Raw genomic sequence first — 14,269 nt, forward strand, 5'->3', positions numbered from 1 at the left:
AAGAACACTTTGATGAGGAGGTTCTGCTCGGAGAAACGCCGCCTCCCGCTGTACTGACAGGAGGGACTGGAGAGAGTAGGTTCAAAGTCTGTGTGTGTGTGTGTGTGTGTGTGTGTGTGTGTGTGCCTGCGTGCGTGCGTGCGTGCGTGTCTCATGGCAATGCATATATCTCTGTTGACTGCTTTAAAATGCAATGTTTGAGAGATGCTACTGGTGTTACATCTAATATGTTGTATAGTCAATTGTTTTATGGATATTCATAAAATTACTTCTATGTAATGTGGTGTAGGCTATAGGCTATCTGGTCATATTGCTGTTGGTTATGTTTAACGTGATGATTACGTGCAGCGCGAATAGAGTATACATTATTTTAAGTATACGTACTGTAGGCTAATAATGTGCCCTCCCATGCATTTCATATGCCCCCCTTAAGACTGAGGTCTGGCGACGGGTCTGTGCTGCAACAAGCTCGCTCGCGTGATTCCACAAACGGGCGTCACGCACATTATCCGGTTAATTTACATACAAAACACCGCCCAGGGGGACGAACATGATAATCAACCATCGACTGAAAGCTAACCGTGCGGAGGGGAGGAAAAAACATCTGAAAAAAAGTTTGAACAGGAGAAGACTGTATTAAACCAAGCGAAGTGTTTCGACACAAACGAACAGGCGCTTGTTGGGCTCTTTGCCCCACTTTCGGATTAGCTACGATATGGACGCTTTGAAATCCGCTGGAAGGGCAATTATACGGAGCCCCAGTATGGCCAAACAGTCGTGGGCTGCGAGCAGACATAAAAGTGAGTATTCAGTTGTTCAATACATTACCATGAAGGCGTTAGCTGCTGCTAATTTGGCTAAATCGAAGCTAACTTTGCCAAACCAAGCTAACGTTAACGTTACCCTCTTGACAAGGAGCTATCATTGCAATGCAACCGAAGGTTTACTTAGCGTTACTTTACAACTCGGATGTGGACGTCAACTAGCTACAGGGACGTAATAGCTGTCTAGTGGGGGTATTTGGTAGACCTATCCACTCGAGAAACGAATAGTTTAACGTTAAAGCGAGTATTTAAAGTCGAAAATGTTTGTTATGCTTTTGAACTTGACACTTAAACTGACAGCAGCGCCCCGCAGCTTGTAAACGGACTCCTGTTGATGCTTTTGCTCACTGAGAAACAAGTTCGGCTGCCACACTTGTTCTCCGCACATCTAGCTAACACGTCAAATGCGTTGCTTGAGTTAGTTATTTTGACCCAAACCGGACAGTGTTATGACAAAAGTTTGTGAAATCCTGTCTGCAACGTCACTCAGCAGACTGATTGACTGACTGACTGGGCTGTGAAATTTGAGGTGAACTGTTGTGCAAGCAGAGAGAGGTAGCTAACGTTGGGGGAGTCGCGGGAGGGAAAAGGCATCAAAAGATGAGTGGTCGTCTCCCTTGCAAGGCTGTACAATCCTAGCAACGCACAGTTGCTAGGCAATACACTATTTGCAAAAAAAATGCGAGGCTGTATAAGGAGTGGTTGCAGGGACTCGAATTGGGGGTTCAGTTATTAGGAAAGCCACATTTGGGGTTTTCTTGGTATTTCTATATGACGGGCTTCAACCGCTGCTGCTTTGTAACCTCCAATGTAAAATCATCCCCCAGGAGGCTGAGCATGATCACACGGACTATGCTAGCATGGCTGTCAAATGCAAGCTGAGCTGCCTAGACCCTTTTATGTTTGCTAACACAAAGGGGGAATGCCCCCCCCCTGCCCCCTCTTTTTTTAAATAGACAATTGAGCAGTTGGCAGCAAGATGTCACACGTGCCAGACAGTGCAATCGATGCTTTATTTTGTTCCACTCCTTGGGGGGGTGGGGTCCACATCTGACCAGGCAGTGGTCACAGAGGGCTAACAATCAATCTATCCTCACTGCTGGAAACCCTGGTGAGCTTTGCCATGACTCCACCTTCAATCTGTGGCAACAGTGTCAATAGCCTCTGCTCTCTCTGTTGTTGACAAACAGACAAACAATAATTCGATGGATATGGAATCAATAATTCAATATGCATCATATTATTTCTTACCCTCCTATTCTGCCTTCAGTGGAGCTTCCTCTTTTTTTCAATCACTTGAGATAAATATAGGCTTAACTTTGTTTCAGTATGCATTCATGAACTGCAGAATCATGTATAAGAAGGTAACTTGTTTCATCTTGTGTCAGTAGGCTTCTGCTCCAAGGTTGATTCTGTTTTCTGCATGAGACATATCCAGAAACTGTACTTTAGACAACAGAATACAAAGTGTAGTAATTCGCCTTATGGCTTGGGTTGTATTTCTAGATTAAGACAGGTCCAACATTTTAGGAAGAGTTTTGCAACATGTCTCAAGTGAGTTTTCTCTCCCTCCTATGTGTAGGCTTGGCCTTGTCAAAGCAGCCTATTCACTCCTTTGGCATTTATCAGCACTGCATTCCTTTTCTCCCACTGTCAGCATTGGATTGTAACAGGTTCCAGCATTGTTTTCACAGAACTGGCCCATGTCTCTTTAATGATCAGTCACTGCATGTCTACATTTGGAGTAGGCTGAAGTTAGCGCCTGCTTTGCCCTGTTTTCCTTTCTTTTGCAGTCTTGTGTCTCTGCACGGGCAAGAATTTGTCAGCTATGTTATTTCCTGCATGGTTTTAAACGGCTCAGTTCCTTTTTGGCAGCCTGCTGAGTTGACAAAATGTTTTTTTCCTGCACTGCTTTCACATTACATCTGAATAGTTCCCATTTTAAAGGGGTGGAAATAGTAATAATGTAACATTAAATGTCTTTTAGGTCATGAAAGCCCTGTTTCTTTTCTTTATGTTAAATGAAAAACCTGTGGGAGGCAGAAAATCCCTGTCTGCATTAAAGAGAGACTTTTTCAGCAGCTACATATCATGTCAGTTGAATCATGCAGATGGCTAATGGGGAGTGTGTATGATGTTAAACCATTTGGACTGCTTCATTATAACATCTAGATGTGTGAGCCAAAGTTAAAGATGCCGCCACCGGAAATGGTATTTTGTGTAGATGTTGACCAATTTGCATTGTGTACATAATTCAAATAGCATCAGTGCTAGAGCCCTACCAATAAAGGATTTTGAAGGCCGATACAGATACAAATATTTGGTTATTCAAAAATCCGATATTCCGGTATATCGGCCAATATATAATTTTAAAAAAGAATTCAGAAACGCTTAACAAAACAGATTTCCCTAACATTAGTTATTTATGAGTTCTCACTAAAATAGTATGATGATAATTTGTTTTATTGTCACAACAGAACAGAGGATCCTCAAAATATATATATATTCCTGCACTGAGGAGCGAGTGTCAAGGAGGGATTTACAGAGGAGCTATGAGCGAGGATTACGTATGTCACCAGAACCTGGGTTTGGGTTTTTCTCATCTCTGGTCACGCAACACTGTTGTGTTCTTTGCACAGTAGCTTTTGAAAAGATGTCTGGACACTAGTGGTTGCACTATGACCATTAAATGACATGACACATTTTGATATTTTTTAAATATTTTAATAAAGAAGTTTGTTTCAAGTTATAGTACCTGGAATCTTGGAAATTGTTTTTTTTATTACGTGGTATTGAAATTGGTACGAGAATTGTGTTATTTTACTAGTATTGGCACAGACTACTGAATTTTTGGTATCGTGACACCCTTAACGAGGCTACACATTACATGTCATTTTAGCTGGCGTTTTTATCCAAAGCGACCGGACTTACTATTGCTATTTATGTCCAAGGTCGCACACCACTGGAGTAACTAGGGGTTAAGTGTCATACTCAGGGACACATTGGTGGATGTATTGCAGTGGAAAGCAAAATCTGCCAACCATTTGCATATTCTACCAGCATTTGGCTAGTAGATGGTGCTAATTGAACCCTAGTCTGCACTGGCCAGTCCCCCTGCACCTCCGGCCAGTCAGGACTCCGTCCCCATGCACAAAGTCACCTAAAGGGGGCTACCTATGGAGCTAGAACAGTGACAGTAACCTGTGGTATTGAAAATAAAATTTGGCATTGAAACAACAAATATTAGCATTGAAAACTGTTGAACTGAAGTATAAAACACAAACATCAAAAAGTAATAATCTCATAACCCTATGATATTATTTCACTTTGACATTTGTTTGCATCATGATGGGTTTTTCAATGTCAATGTAAATTTTTTCTTGATGTCCGTGTCTTTTCAGTGACAGTTTTTTTCTTTTTCGCTGTCAAGATTTTTACAATGTCACTGTTTTCAGTTTCAACTTTCTGTCACTGTTTTGGCATAGGGAGGAGGAGCCTGAGGGGAGGGATAAAGGGGGCGTGGCTTATGGGTAACTTACAGAGGCTACTGGCGAGAGACCGCACCTCCATAGGAATCCTGCCATTTTTTTACACAGAAGCAGGCTGGTTTAGTGTTAACTTTTAATGTAGTTTGTTAGTGAATGCGTCCAGCCTTTTAGTGAGTGTGTGACTTGCCTAGAAACCTATTATATGAAAAAATGGCCGATATGAACGGACTTACTTGAGATTTGGAGGCTCCAGGTGAACGTGTGGAAGACATTGCAGATATGCGGTTTTAACAACTCTGGGAGGTGTGGTCTCTTGCCAGTAGCCTCTGTAAATTACCCGTAAGCCACGCCCCCTGTATCCCTCCCCTCAGGCTCCACCTCCCTATGCCAAAACAGTGACAGAAAGTTGAAACTGAAAACAGTGACATTGTAAAAATCTTGACAGCGTAAAAGAAAAAAACTGTCACTGAAAAGACACGGACATCAAGAAAAAATTTACATTGACATTGAAAAACCCATCATGATGCAAACAAATGTCAAAGTGAAATAATATCATAGGATTATGAGATTATTACTTTTCGATGTTTGTGTTTTATACTTCAGTTCAACAGTTTTCAATGCCAATATTTGTTGTTTCAATGCCAAATTTTATTTTCAATACCCCAGGTTACTGTCACTGTTCTAGCTCCATAGCTACCAGGCCGTAATGGAGATTGCTGCAGGATTCCTTTTATGGAGTTGTAAAAGCCTTACTGATTTATAGCTCTGTTAGATCTTCTGTATCTCTAAGCTCCTGTGTGTAGAGTCACCGATGATGAAGTCACGTGTGAATATTTGTGGATAGGACTGCGTAATCATGCTTTGTCACTGTTGAGGACAATTTTTAATCCTGTGGAGACATGGATGTTTGACTTTCTCTTGTTTCAACTGAAACAGCAGGAAAAATAGGAAGTTTAAACATCAGAATTGGTTTCATTACACCAGTAACTGACACAGGCTAGGTTGATGAATTTGTGAGGCAATCTATTTTCATCTGTTATTCGCTGCACTAGGCCTGCACAATATTGGAAAAAATCTGACATTGCGGTATTTTTTCCCTGCGATATATGTTGCGATATGAAAAAAGAAAGTAATTTTTAAAAGATGACATAAATAGCTCTATTTGGAAATAATAAATCATTCTCGACTACCGCAGTGATTTTGTAGGGGAGTGCATCTACATAGAAGATACAAATGAAAAAGGATCTTTTCTAATGTGAACCGTTCTTTGTTAAACTTTAATGCTTTACAGACACCAAAGCATGGAAACGCTGTGACTACTCTTCTGAAGGGGTTTTGGAGAGGGAAATTAGGTAGAAATATGCTGGTCGACCAGCATGACACCATTGTATTCATATATTACTTCCAATCCAGGCTAAAGTGTATGACAGTGACTGCATGTTGCTTCCTCTAAATTTCAGGATGTGTTCGACTAGTGGGGCCAGCTCGTTTGTTTGATAAATTGATCAGACCTGCACGTCACGCTCACTAGCAACAAACTCTGTGTATCCAAGAACAATTAAATCAGTGTAAATGACGTTAGATCAGAGACAGACTTCTGTAGTAGATTAGTGTTACGTTTCCAGCGTCGCGGCTCCGAACCGTATCGTTAGTTGGGACGGACGGACCCCTTGTTTCTTCAGGCTGACTATATTAGCTTTAGCCTGGCTGGTAGCAGCTTTCTGCAAGGAAAAGGCCCCGGAGACGTTGTGATTATGTTGCATTAATTAGGGGATTTAGTTTGTATTTGCAGCGAACATAAAACACTGACTACTGTAGCTCCACTGACTACCCATCGAAAAACCGTGCGCATCACTGTGTCAGCGGCAGCTGCTGCCTACGCTACTTTTCTACACACGGAGAACCTCACTTCCCATAACAATAACCCCGTCCGATTAACGTCACATACACACGTTGTCCACCTGGCTACCTGTATTAAAGGGGAAGGGTTGTACGGTAATAATCATGTAAAAGGAGAACAATGAAAGTTTACTTTTCTATCAAGCAACAAAAAAGGATTACCATCAACATTGCAACGTCCTGCAATGTGAGTATCGGGCATGCAGACATCGCGATGTCGATGCTAAAACATAATATCGTTCAGCCCTACTGTGTGATATTGCATTAATTTGCCTGTGATTAGAAAACATGTTCATCTAGTCCCATGTGTTAACACTATATCCCTGTCTGTGTAAACTGTAAAGGACTTCTTATAATTAAATAAACACATTTATGGCAGACACACAATTAGAAAACCAAGTCCCCACTAGGAGTCAAGGAAATAGACACAACATCTCTTATTTGCCCCACTTTTTCACAGTACGCTCTACTTTTGAAAGATTGTGAAGCCAGAAGGGAAGTCTGGTCAGTTAACCTTCCTGGTAAGACATAATTAATTTAATCTCCTTTAGCCATATGTGTATATGGTCGGTGTGCTAGTCCACAGTTCTTTAGCTTCATTGTCAGTAGGACATTTTGGTGACTAACTAAACACCTATGAGACTTTACAGCAAGGGGAAAGTCCACAAATCCATATTTAGACAGCTGTCACTGGTCATTCAGTATCCTCAGCAATGTCATCCCCTTCCTTGTTTAATCTGTTCTAAGCAAGGGAGTTAATAATACAAGTTACTACTGCATCCGCGATAAGGCCATAGCTCTACTGCTCCTAAAGTTTAAGCAAGACATTGTTGAGCAACCCCAGCAGTAATTCTTTCTTTTTCTTTTACTTATCAGTCCACTTTGGAGGTTTATGGATGCCTTTTGGCTGTTTGCTCAACAGACATGTATAATACTCCAAGTAGTTGAAGCTGTCCCTCCCCTGACTTTGGTGAGCATGTAATTCAGGTAAGACTTGCTCTTTTTTTTTTTAACACCAAAACCTTCAAAAATCCCTGTTGAGTTGTGCCCATGGTAGTGAAATAAACCTCACATGACATACGCTGTACCGTAAACTCATCTTTTAGGCCTATGTGAAATCCCTAGGAATTAGGGGTGTGCAAAAAAATTTATTCACATTCATGAATCGATTCTAGCTCTACCGACTCAAAATTGAGTCACGGAATTCCCCCCCCAAAAAAAGAAAAAATATATATATGTATAGGGCTGGGCAAAATAGAGAAAATCAAATATCACGATCTTCTTGACCAAATACCTCAATGTTGATATTGCGGCGATATTGTTTGGTTGACTATTGGTGCTTTAACAAAATGTTATTTACCCAATTACTTTTTTTTGTTTTGATAAACATTCTCCAGAAATTATTTAATTACTTAGTGGGTAAAGGTAAATTATAGAACAGCTAGAACAGTCTGAATTCAGAAAATGACTATAATCACTCTACTGTAATGCAGCGTGTAAAACCAGGTTAAGACAACACATACAATATTTTAATATATCCCAAATCTAAGACGATACCTAGTCTCATATTGCGATATCGATACATCGATATAATCTCCAGCTCTAAAAAAAATATATATGTAGTTTTTTCTTCATTTTGTAATGGTGTGCATGCTATCACATGGGAAAAGTAACTACATTGACATACATTGAATTGTTTCTTAATCGAAAATCGATTGTGAATCAAATCGTGAGCCCTAAAAATGTATATGGAATTGTGACGTTTTCTGACTCATGCACCCCTACTAGGAATGCAGAGGGGATCTTCACAAGAAGAAGAAGAAGCACATCACACACATACATGCCCACCTCCAAAATCTAAGGGACACTTCACACAAATCTGTGGTCTCAGGTGTCAAACTGGTTCAACAAGGAAACTCATCCGCCCTTGTGGCAACATGTGACCAAACAAAGAATCAAACAGTCAAAGCAAAGGACTGGTTTATTTAATTTTCATGCTGTTTAAATTGTACTGGTTTGGGGTGGCGGTCCTCATGTGTCATTTTTAAATAAATTAGATTATATAACAAAAAAAGAAACAGACAGGGTGCTTTAAGGATCAGTTTCATTACCCTGCTTCTTGTTGAGAGTACATTCTGGCCTCTGCTCATCAGCTGTAATCCCTGACTGGCATGACCACCTATCCCCCCTCCTCTCTCCCTCTCCTCACTTTACTTGTTTGAGTGGATTTAGCCAATCCTGCAGGACACGTGTCTCATGTTGTGACTTAAACCATGACTGTAAGATTTTTATCCTCTGCAAATCCTTTGCTTCATCCAACTGGAATTGTTATGTCATCAAATTGAATACTGAAACACAGGCATGCAACACTTTTGTGTTATTGGAAATGCTACAACACACCGTAAACCTGGTGGTGTAGACGATGAAATTAGAGTGCCAAAGGACAGATCGAAAAGAGATCACAAGCTGCCGGACGTAAAGGATCCTCACTGACTTTTGACTTTCTGACAATACTTACTTTGTATCGATTGTGTCTTTATGGCCTGTAGTTAATGTTTCTCTCTCTCTCTCTGTGTGTGTGTGTGTGTGTGTGTGTGTGTGTGTGTGTGTGTGTGTGTGTGTGTGTGTGCGCCTCGCAGAGAGGTTTTGACCTGGGTTTCAGATAATATGTAAAATCTTTCGTGTATACTTCCAACAGAAGCTGGAGTTAAGAGTGGGAACAATAGTACTGGATCAGTCTTTGACCAGGCAGAGACGGACAGTGACAATGGCCCCATGTATAACACACTCCTTCCATTTGTCTAACACTCAGACCATTGTTAGGAAGAGAGAGACCATCTCAGCCTTTTCCTGTAATGGCTGTCTTTTTAAGAAGTGGTGATGATGGTGCTTATCTCTGACCTGCACAGCACATCAACACCCTGAACAGGACATAATGTAACACACAGTTACCCCTGTACGTGAGACTTGACCACAGAAAATAGTTTGCAGTAGCAATGTCTTACTTTTATTTTCTCTATTTCTCTTTTCTGTGGCATAGTAAGAGGTTGTCCAAGGCTCTCTCTCAACAAGCTTTGTGCTGTGTCTCTGTGTATCCCTGCAGGCATCTTTCTTCATCTGAGTCGGCAGTTTCTAAATTAAAGTGTCCTGATTGGAATCTAATAATGCTGGAATAGGTTTTTTTTTTTTTTTTTTTTTTTTGCATGTGTCTCATCTCTGTGGGATAAGAGGAGGTCATTTTAAATAGCTGAATATTCATGAGCAAATTTGAATATTACAGTGCCCGTTTGGGAAATTCTTAAGACTTTAAGATATTGTTGGTCAGCTGTTTGCACCCAAACATGACAACCATAACTTTTACATCAGATGGTTCCCTCCCTTTCAAATCTGCTTGGGCTGAGAGTTGCACAAGGACACATGGACACACAAAGCATCTCTGGAGAGCAGATAATGTCACCTCTGCCCATAGCTGAACACTGATCCTCTGAGAGGACAAGCAATAATGGCAGCAAGACTACCACCACCCACCTTTTCCCAATATCCCCTGGTTACGCCCATTCGCAGGGGCGACGACTACCCACAACAGTAAGCATGATCAGTGTGTGTACTGTTACCTTATTTGATGGGAATCGAATCACTTTCCTGTTATTTCTGTCAATTTGATAAACAAAAGTGTAACAAAAGTGTATAATATGTTTGTAATTGAAAGCCCAATTAACAAAAAAAATAATATTGAAATAAATATGTTTGACACAGACATCCTCTGGGATTAGGGCTCCTATTCAAGTTTATGTTCGGCTTGTTTAACGGTTGTTTGGTGAATTGCTCTTAAACCGATTAAGAGAGGATTTTAATCACTATTTTTATTCTCAATTTTCATCGTTTTAATGCTAGTGATTTTTTCCCCCGGTACTGGCTGAGCCTCTTTTTGTGGGGGCACTAAAAATTACTCTAGAAGGAAAAATTCTGACATCTCCAACCAAAGCAAGAATTAAGACCCTGTTGTTTGCCTGTTTCAGTGCTTGTTTCCCTGTGCAAATTTGTTTTAACACAACAGAAACCACAGTGGCGATGTGTTCAATTCTAATCTTATTTAGGAGAAGGTATGCAGGTGGGCAAGCGTGTGTTCAGCCAGACACGGTCATTCCCAGTTTGGGATCCAGAGGGCTCTGATGAATGTGCTGCATGGGATTCTCTCCTCTCTCATTCACTGACACCAATGCGACGCCACGTGGAGAGCTCTCAATGCCCAGAAGCTCCTTTCAAACCTCGACAAAGGGGAAAATGTTGATGTAGCAGGCTCGACTCGTGGAGCCTGCTGGAGCTGTGGGGGGTGGGGGCTTTAACTGTTGACCTAAAAGTCTTGATTTTTGTTTGTATGTTAAAACAAGCTGGGCCGCCCTCCTCCCCTTCCTTAGGATCCCAAAGTAACAATTCACGAGAGACCGTTGAATATATAACTGCTGTTACCTCATGATTCAGCACTGTGGTGGCTTACTCATGTATATCATCTGGTGTTACTCGTAGAATGATGTCAATAACAAGGATATTAAAGGATTTTCCCAGATAGTGCTAGAACATCAACTCCTACTGTTGGATGTGATAGTTAATCACTGTGTAGGTCTGACTCAGTCGCACCAAACTCCTATCACGTGCCCGTCACTGACTGCCAGGACGAGTTGGCGTTTTCATCTTTAATTCTTCTCTGTCCTCAATCATTGGTTGTATTTTAGAAGAGCGTGTCCATCCACTTTCAAGTGGTTGGCCGGAAGCAATCGCAGTGATAAAGTGACTCAAGTTGTTAGGATGGCAGTGTGGTGATTTGTGTTTTCATGCCTGTATTGCGGCATCCACACCTCGCTCTCCGCCAGCCCCAGACTCTTGACTACATCATTTGGCCTGCATGACACACAGCGTAGGACAGCGCTCATGCTGTTTCTACGGTGATTAAACTTTATTTCATGATTAGCCTACCTCACTTCGTTTTGTCTTTTATCTGCTTGTTCTTCATTTATGTATGTCCCAATGTCTCCACTTGTCTTGTCTCCCTGACCTCCTCCCGTCTGTCTGTCTGTCCTTCTTAAAGGCGAGGCCAGGCCAAAATGAATTTTCTCTCTTCATAGCTGTCACTTTTGCTGGCTGTTGTTGACAGGGAGAGTGATAGTGATCCTTTCAGATCCTCCCCTGTCAAAATTGCCTGCTTCATTTCCTCGCTGTTGGCTTTGACATTCTCATGCAGTCTAAAATGCCGTCAGACCCTTAGTTGCCCAAAAAACCCTTAGTTACTTTAATGACCTATTGCACTTATTTAGAGAAACATTTGATCCAGAAGTAAGATGTTTGTGTAATAAACAGGTCTGCTCTTTACACCTGTGCTCAGTTGACGGTGTGATATAGAGACTCTAAAGGTTTGTGCACCACAGTTCAGATGAGGTGAACTGCAGAGTGAGGGAATAGCTGCATGTATTTTCTTTCTCTTCTCTTAGCCAAGCCCTTCCAGTGGAGTGTTGAGACTTGTCTGAAGCAGGAGACAGACGGGATGGGTGCAGGTTTTCGTCTGACTGGCAGAGTGGACATTCACACAGGCTGGTTTGCGTGGCTGCCATTGGGTCCTTTGGAGTATGGCACTCTGCTAGGCCTGCACGATTAATCGTTATAACTTCAATTTTTTTCTTCTTCTTTTAATGACTTTAATTCTCATTTAATTTTACGAGCCGACTGCATCACAAACGCTGCTTCTTCTGTGAGTTTTAAACAGACTGTATAAAATAGGTTTGCATTAAACGCTTGGAAGTGTGGGATGCGCTTCCTTCTCTTCTTTGAAGTCTCTGTTTACAGGCTTATGGTGATGTGCAATGTGCTATATGTTTGGTACTGCCAATTTGTGTTGTTTTGTCATGGTTCATGTGTGCAATAAACATTAATTAGGAAAGGCGCCCTGAGCAGTTGGGGATTCGGTGCCTTGGCAGTGCCCAGGAGGTGAACTGGCACCTCTCCAGCTACCAGTCCACCACCATACTTTGGTCCGTATGTGGACTTGAACCAGCCAACCCAATGTAACACTCCCTACGGACTGAGCTACTGCTAACCCCTTTTTGTGAGGGGGGGGGGGGGAAACCTGGCAGAGATTTGTAATATCAATTCTAAACTAAAAAAAACGTGATTCTATTCTATTTTTCCCTGAAACATGCAGGCCTACACATTACTACACTAACTCTTACCACATCACAAACTACGCACTGACTACACTAAGACGCACACTCATATTTCACTATTAATCCAAACAGGACAATATTCTGAATTTGATGAAGGTCATAAACAGCTTAGTCGGAGTCTTGTCTTTTTTGGAACAAGGTCAAAAACCGGAATATTGTGTGTATGTAAACATAGTTGATGTGTAATTGTGGTAAGTCAAAACCAGCTATCCAAAACAATTTATTTAATAAAGACACGGAAGAAACAACAACTTTAATTTACCATTTTCCCGTCTATGATTTCTCCCATTTTCCTTGAGTGCTGTGTACGGTGCAACCTTAACCTGACTGTTAAACAGACTTATTTGGCAGCAACCACAATTAAACCAACCAACATTTATCTTACAAATGTTATCTATCTATATCGCCAAGCTTACCTGAAAATCTTGTATGTGGTGTGTTTTATTTTTGGCCGCAATGTTTTTGTTTGTTTTTACTTTTCAACAGAGCAAAGGCGATTTGTCAGTGTTTTGTTTGAGAGCTTTGATGCAACAAATTCTTTATTTGGACTAGTTTTTCCCCAGATGAGATTAGTCTGATCTACGACTTAACCCAAGGTTGACAGATGCTGGATGTGGTACAGTCTTATTTTTTAATCACCTATCATTTGGTCGGCAACCAGCAGATGTACAGTACGTTGTTCACTGAGTCTTATGCCATAACACACATTTTTCTTGTCCCTCTTGAAGTGTATTAATATTTATGTAATGGTTTGTGTGTGTTTTTAAAGGGTAGTGAGCTCAGCAGCTGTAAAAAACACAGTTCAGACACCTGGCCCTATGAAGACTTGCAGAGCATGAACCAGAGCACGACCGAATGAGCCCCACCGGTTCATTATCCACGTTATACTTTGAAGATAATTGGCCAAACAATCCCTCACATCTTCTACACTCACTGACACCGTTGCTGCCCCGTTAGCTGCCAGCCCAGTCCTATCGGTCCACTCAGCAAACCTCAGTGCTCCCTCGCCTGCTCTTTGGTGTCAGCCAGGCGAGCAGAGCTCACTGACTAGCCACCGCTCCAGCGTAGCCAAGAAGCCTTTGAAGTTTGCTCTAATCTGCACCGCAGCTGCGGAGAGCTGGCGTGGAGGAGGAGAGGAGGGGGGCGGCTGGTGCTGGTGTTGGCTGGGGGGTTGGTTGTGTGAATGTAAATGTGACCAATATGAAATTGGATTACTATTTCTTACATAGCGAGCTGGGTATATGCAACAGTCTAAAAATAGCTCTGGTTTGTGAGTTGCTCATTTGAACTGCCATTGTGTCAGTTTTTTAAGAAAGCTGTTGTTCCATTGCTCACTAAGATTGCACTTTTTAAAACCTTCGCAGAGTATGAATCTACTCGTATTTCCAAGCCGAAGATCTGTAAGATCTTGTGTAACAGCCTGCAAACGTCCTAAGTGGCTACTCGTAATGGACACTCGTAGTCCACTTCGACCACTAGGTAACTTTATTCAGGTCTTGAGTAGAAGCTGATGATTCCTTGTGACAGGTTACATTACAGTAAGGGTGCTACTTATCCAGGCACTAATGTCACAATGGGATCAGCAGAGGACGACAGCCTTATGTGTTCCCCACACTTAGGAACTCAAAGACCTTGACCTTAGTGTGGGTGTTCACTTCAGACTCCCCCATTACTTAAGTATGGGTTTGGTTCGAGCTGCATATAGACAATTATAAACCCTTCTCCGTCTCACAACTCACAATTGGCTTGGTTTGGCTAGTGAAGAAAGGAATATTAAAGGTTAGGCTCTTCCACAGTTTCTAAGCGGGTCCCTGAACGATATGGGTTCTTAGGCCAAGTGATA

The 14,269-nt window shown here is 41.6% G+C and overlaps 1 protein-coding gene across 4 annotated transcripts in view; it reads left to right on the plus strand.

The window, feature by feature from the left end:
• The first annotated feature begins 462 nt into the window (after positions 1-462).
• ldlrap1b (low density lipoprotein receptor adaptor protein 1b) overlaps positions 463-14,269 on the plus strand; it is a 32,289-nt gene continuing 18,482 nt past the window's right edge. For all 4 annotated transcript variants that reach the window (XM_034857800.1, XM_034857797.1, XM_034857801.1 and 1 more), the window contains exon 1: positions 463-800. In XM_034857800.1, the coding sequence (XP_034713691.1) occupies positions 716-800 (85 nt within the window). In that variant the 5' untranslated portion in view covers positions 463-715. The remainder of the gene's footprint in view (positions 801-14,269) is intronic.

The sequence above is a fragment of the Etheostoma cragini genome, chromosome 20 (genome assembly GCF_013103735.1).
Source record: "Etheostoma cragini isolate CJK2018 chromosome 20, CSU_Ecrag_1.0, whole genome shotgun sequence".
NCBI classification, from domain to species: Eukaryota; Metazoa; Chordata; class Actinopteri; order Perciformes; family Percidae; genus Etheostoma; species Etheostoma cragini.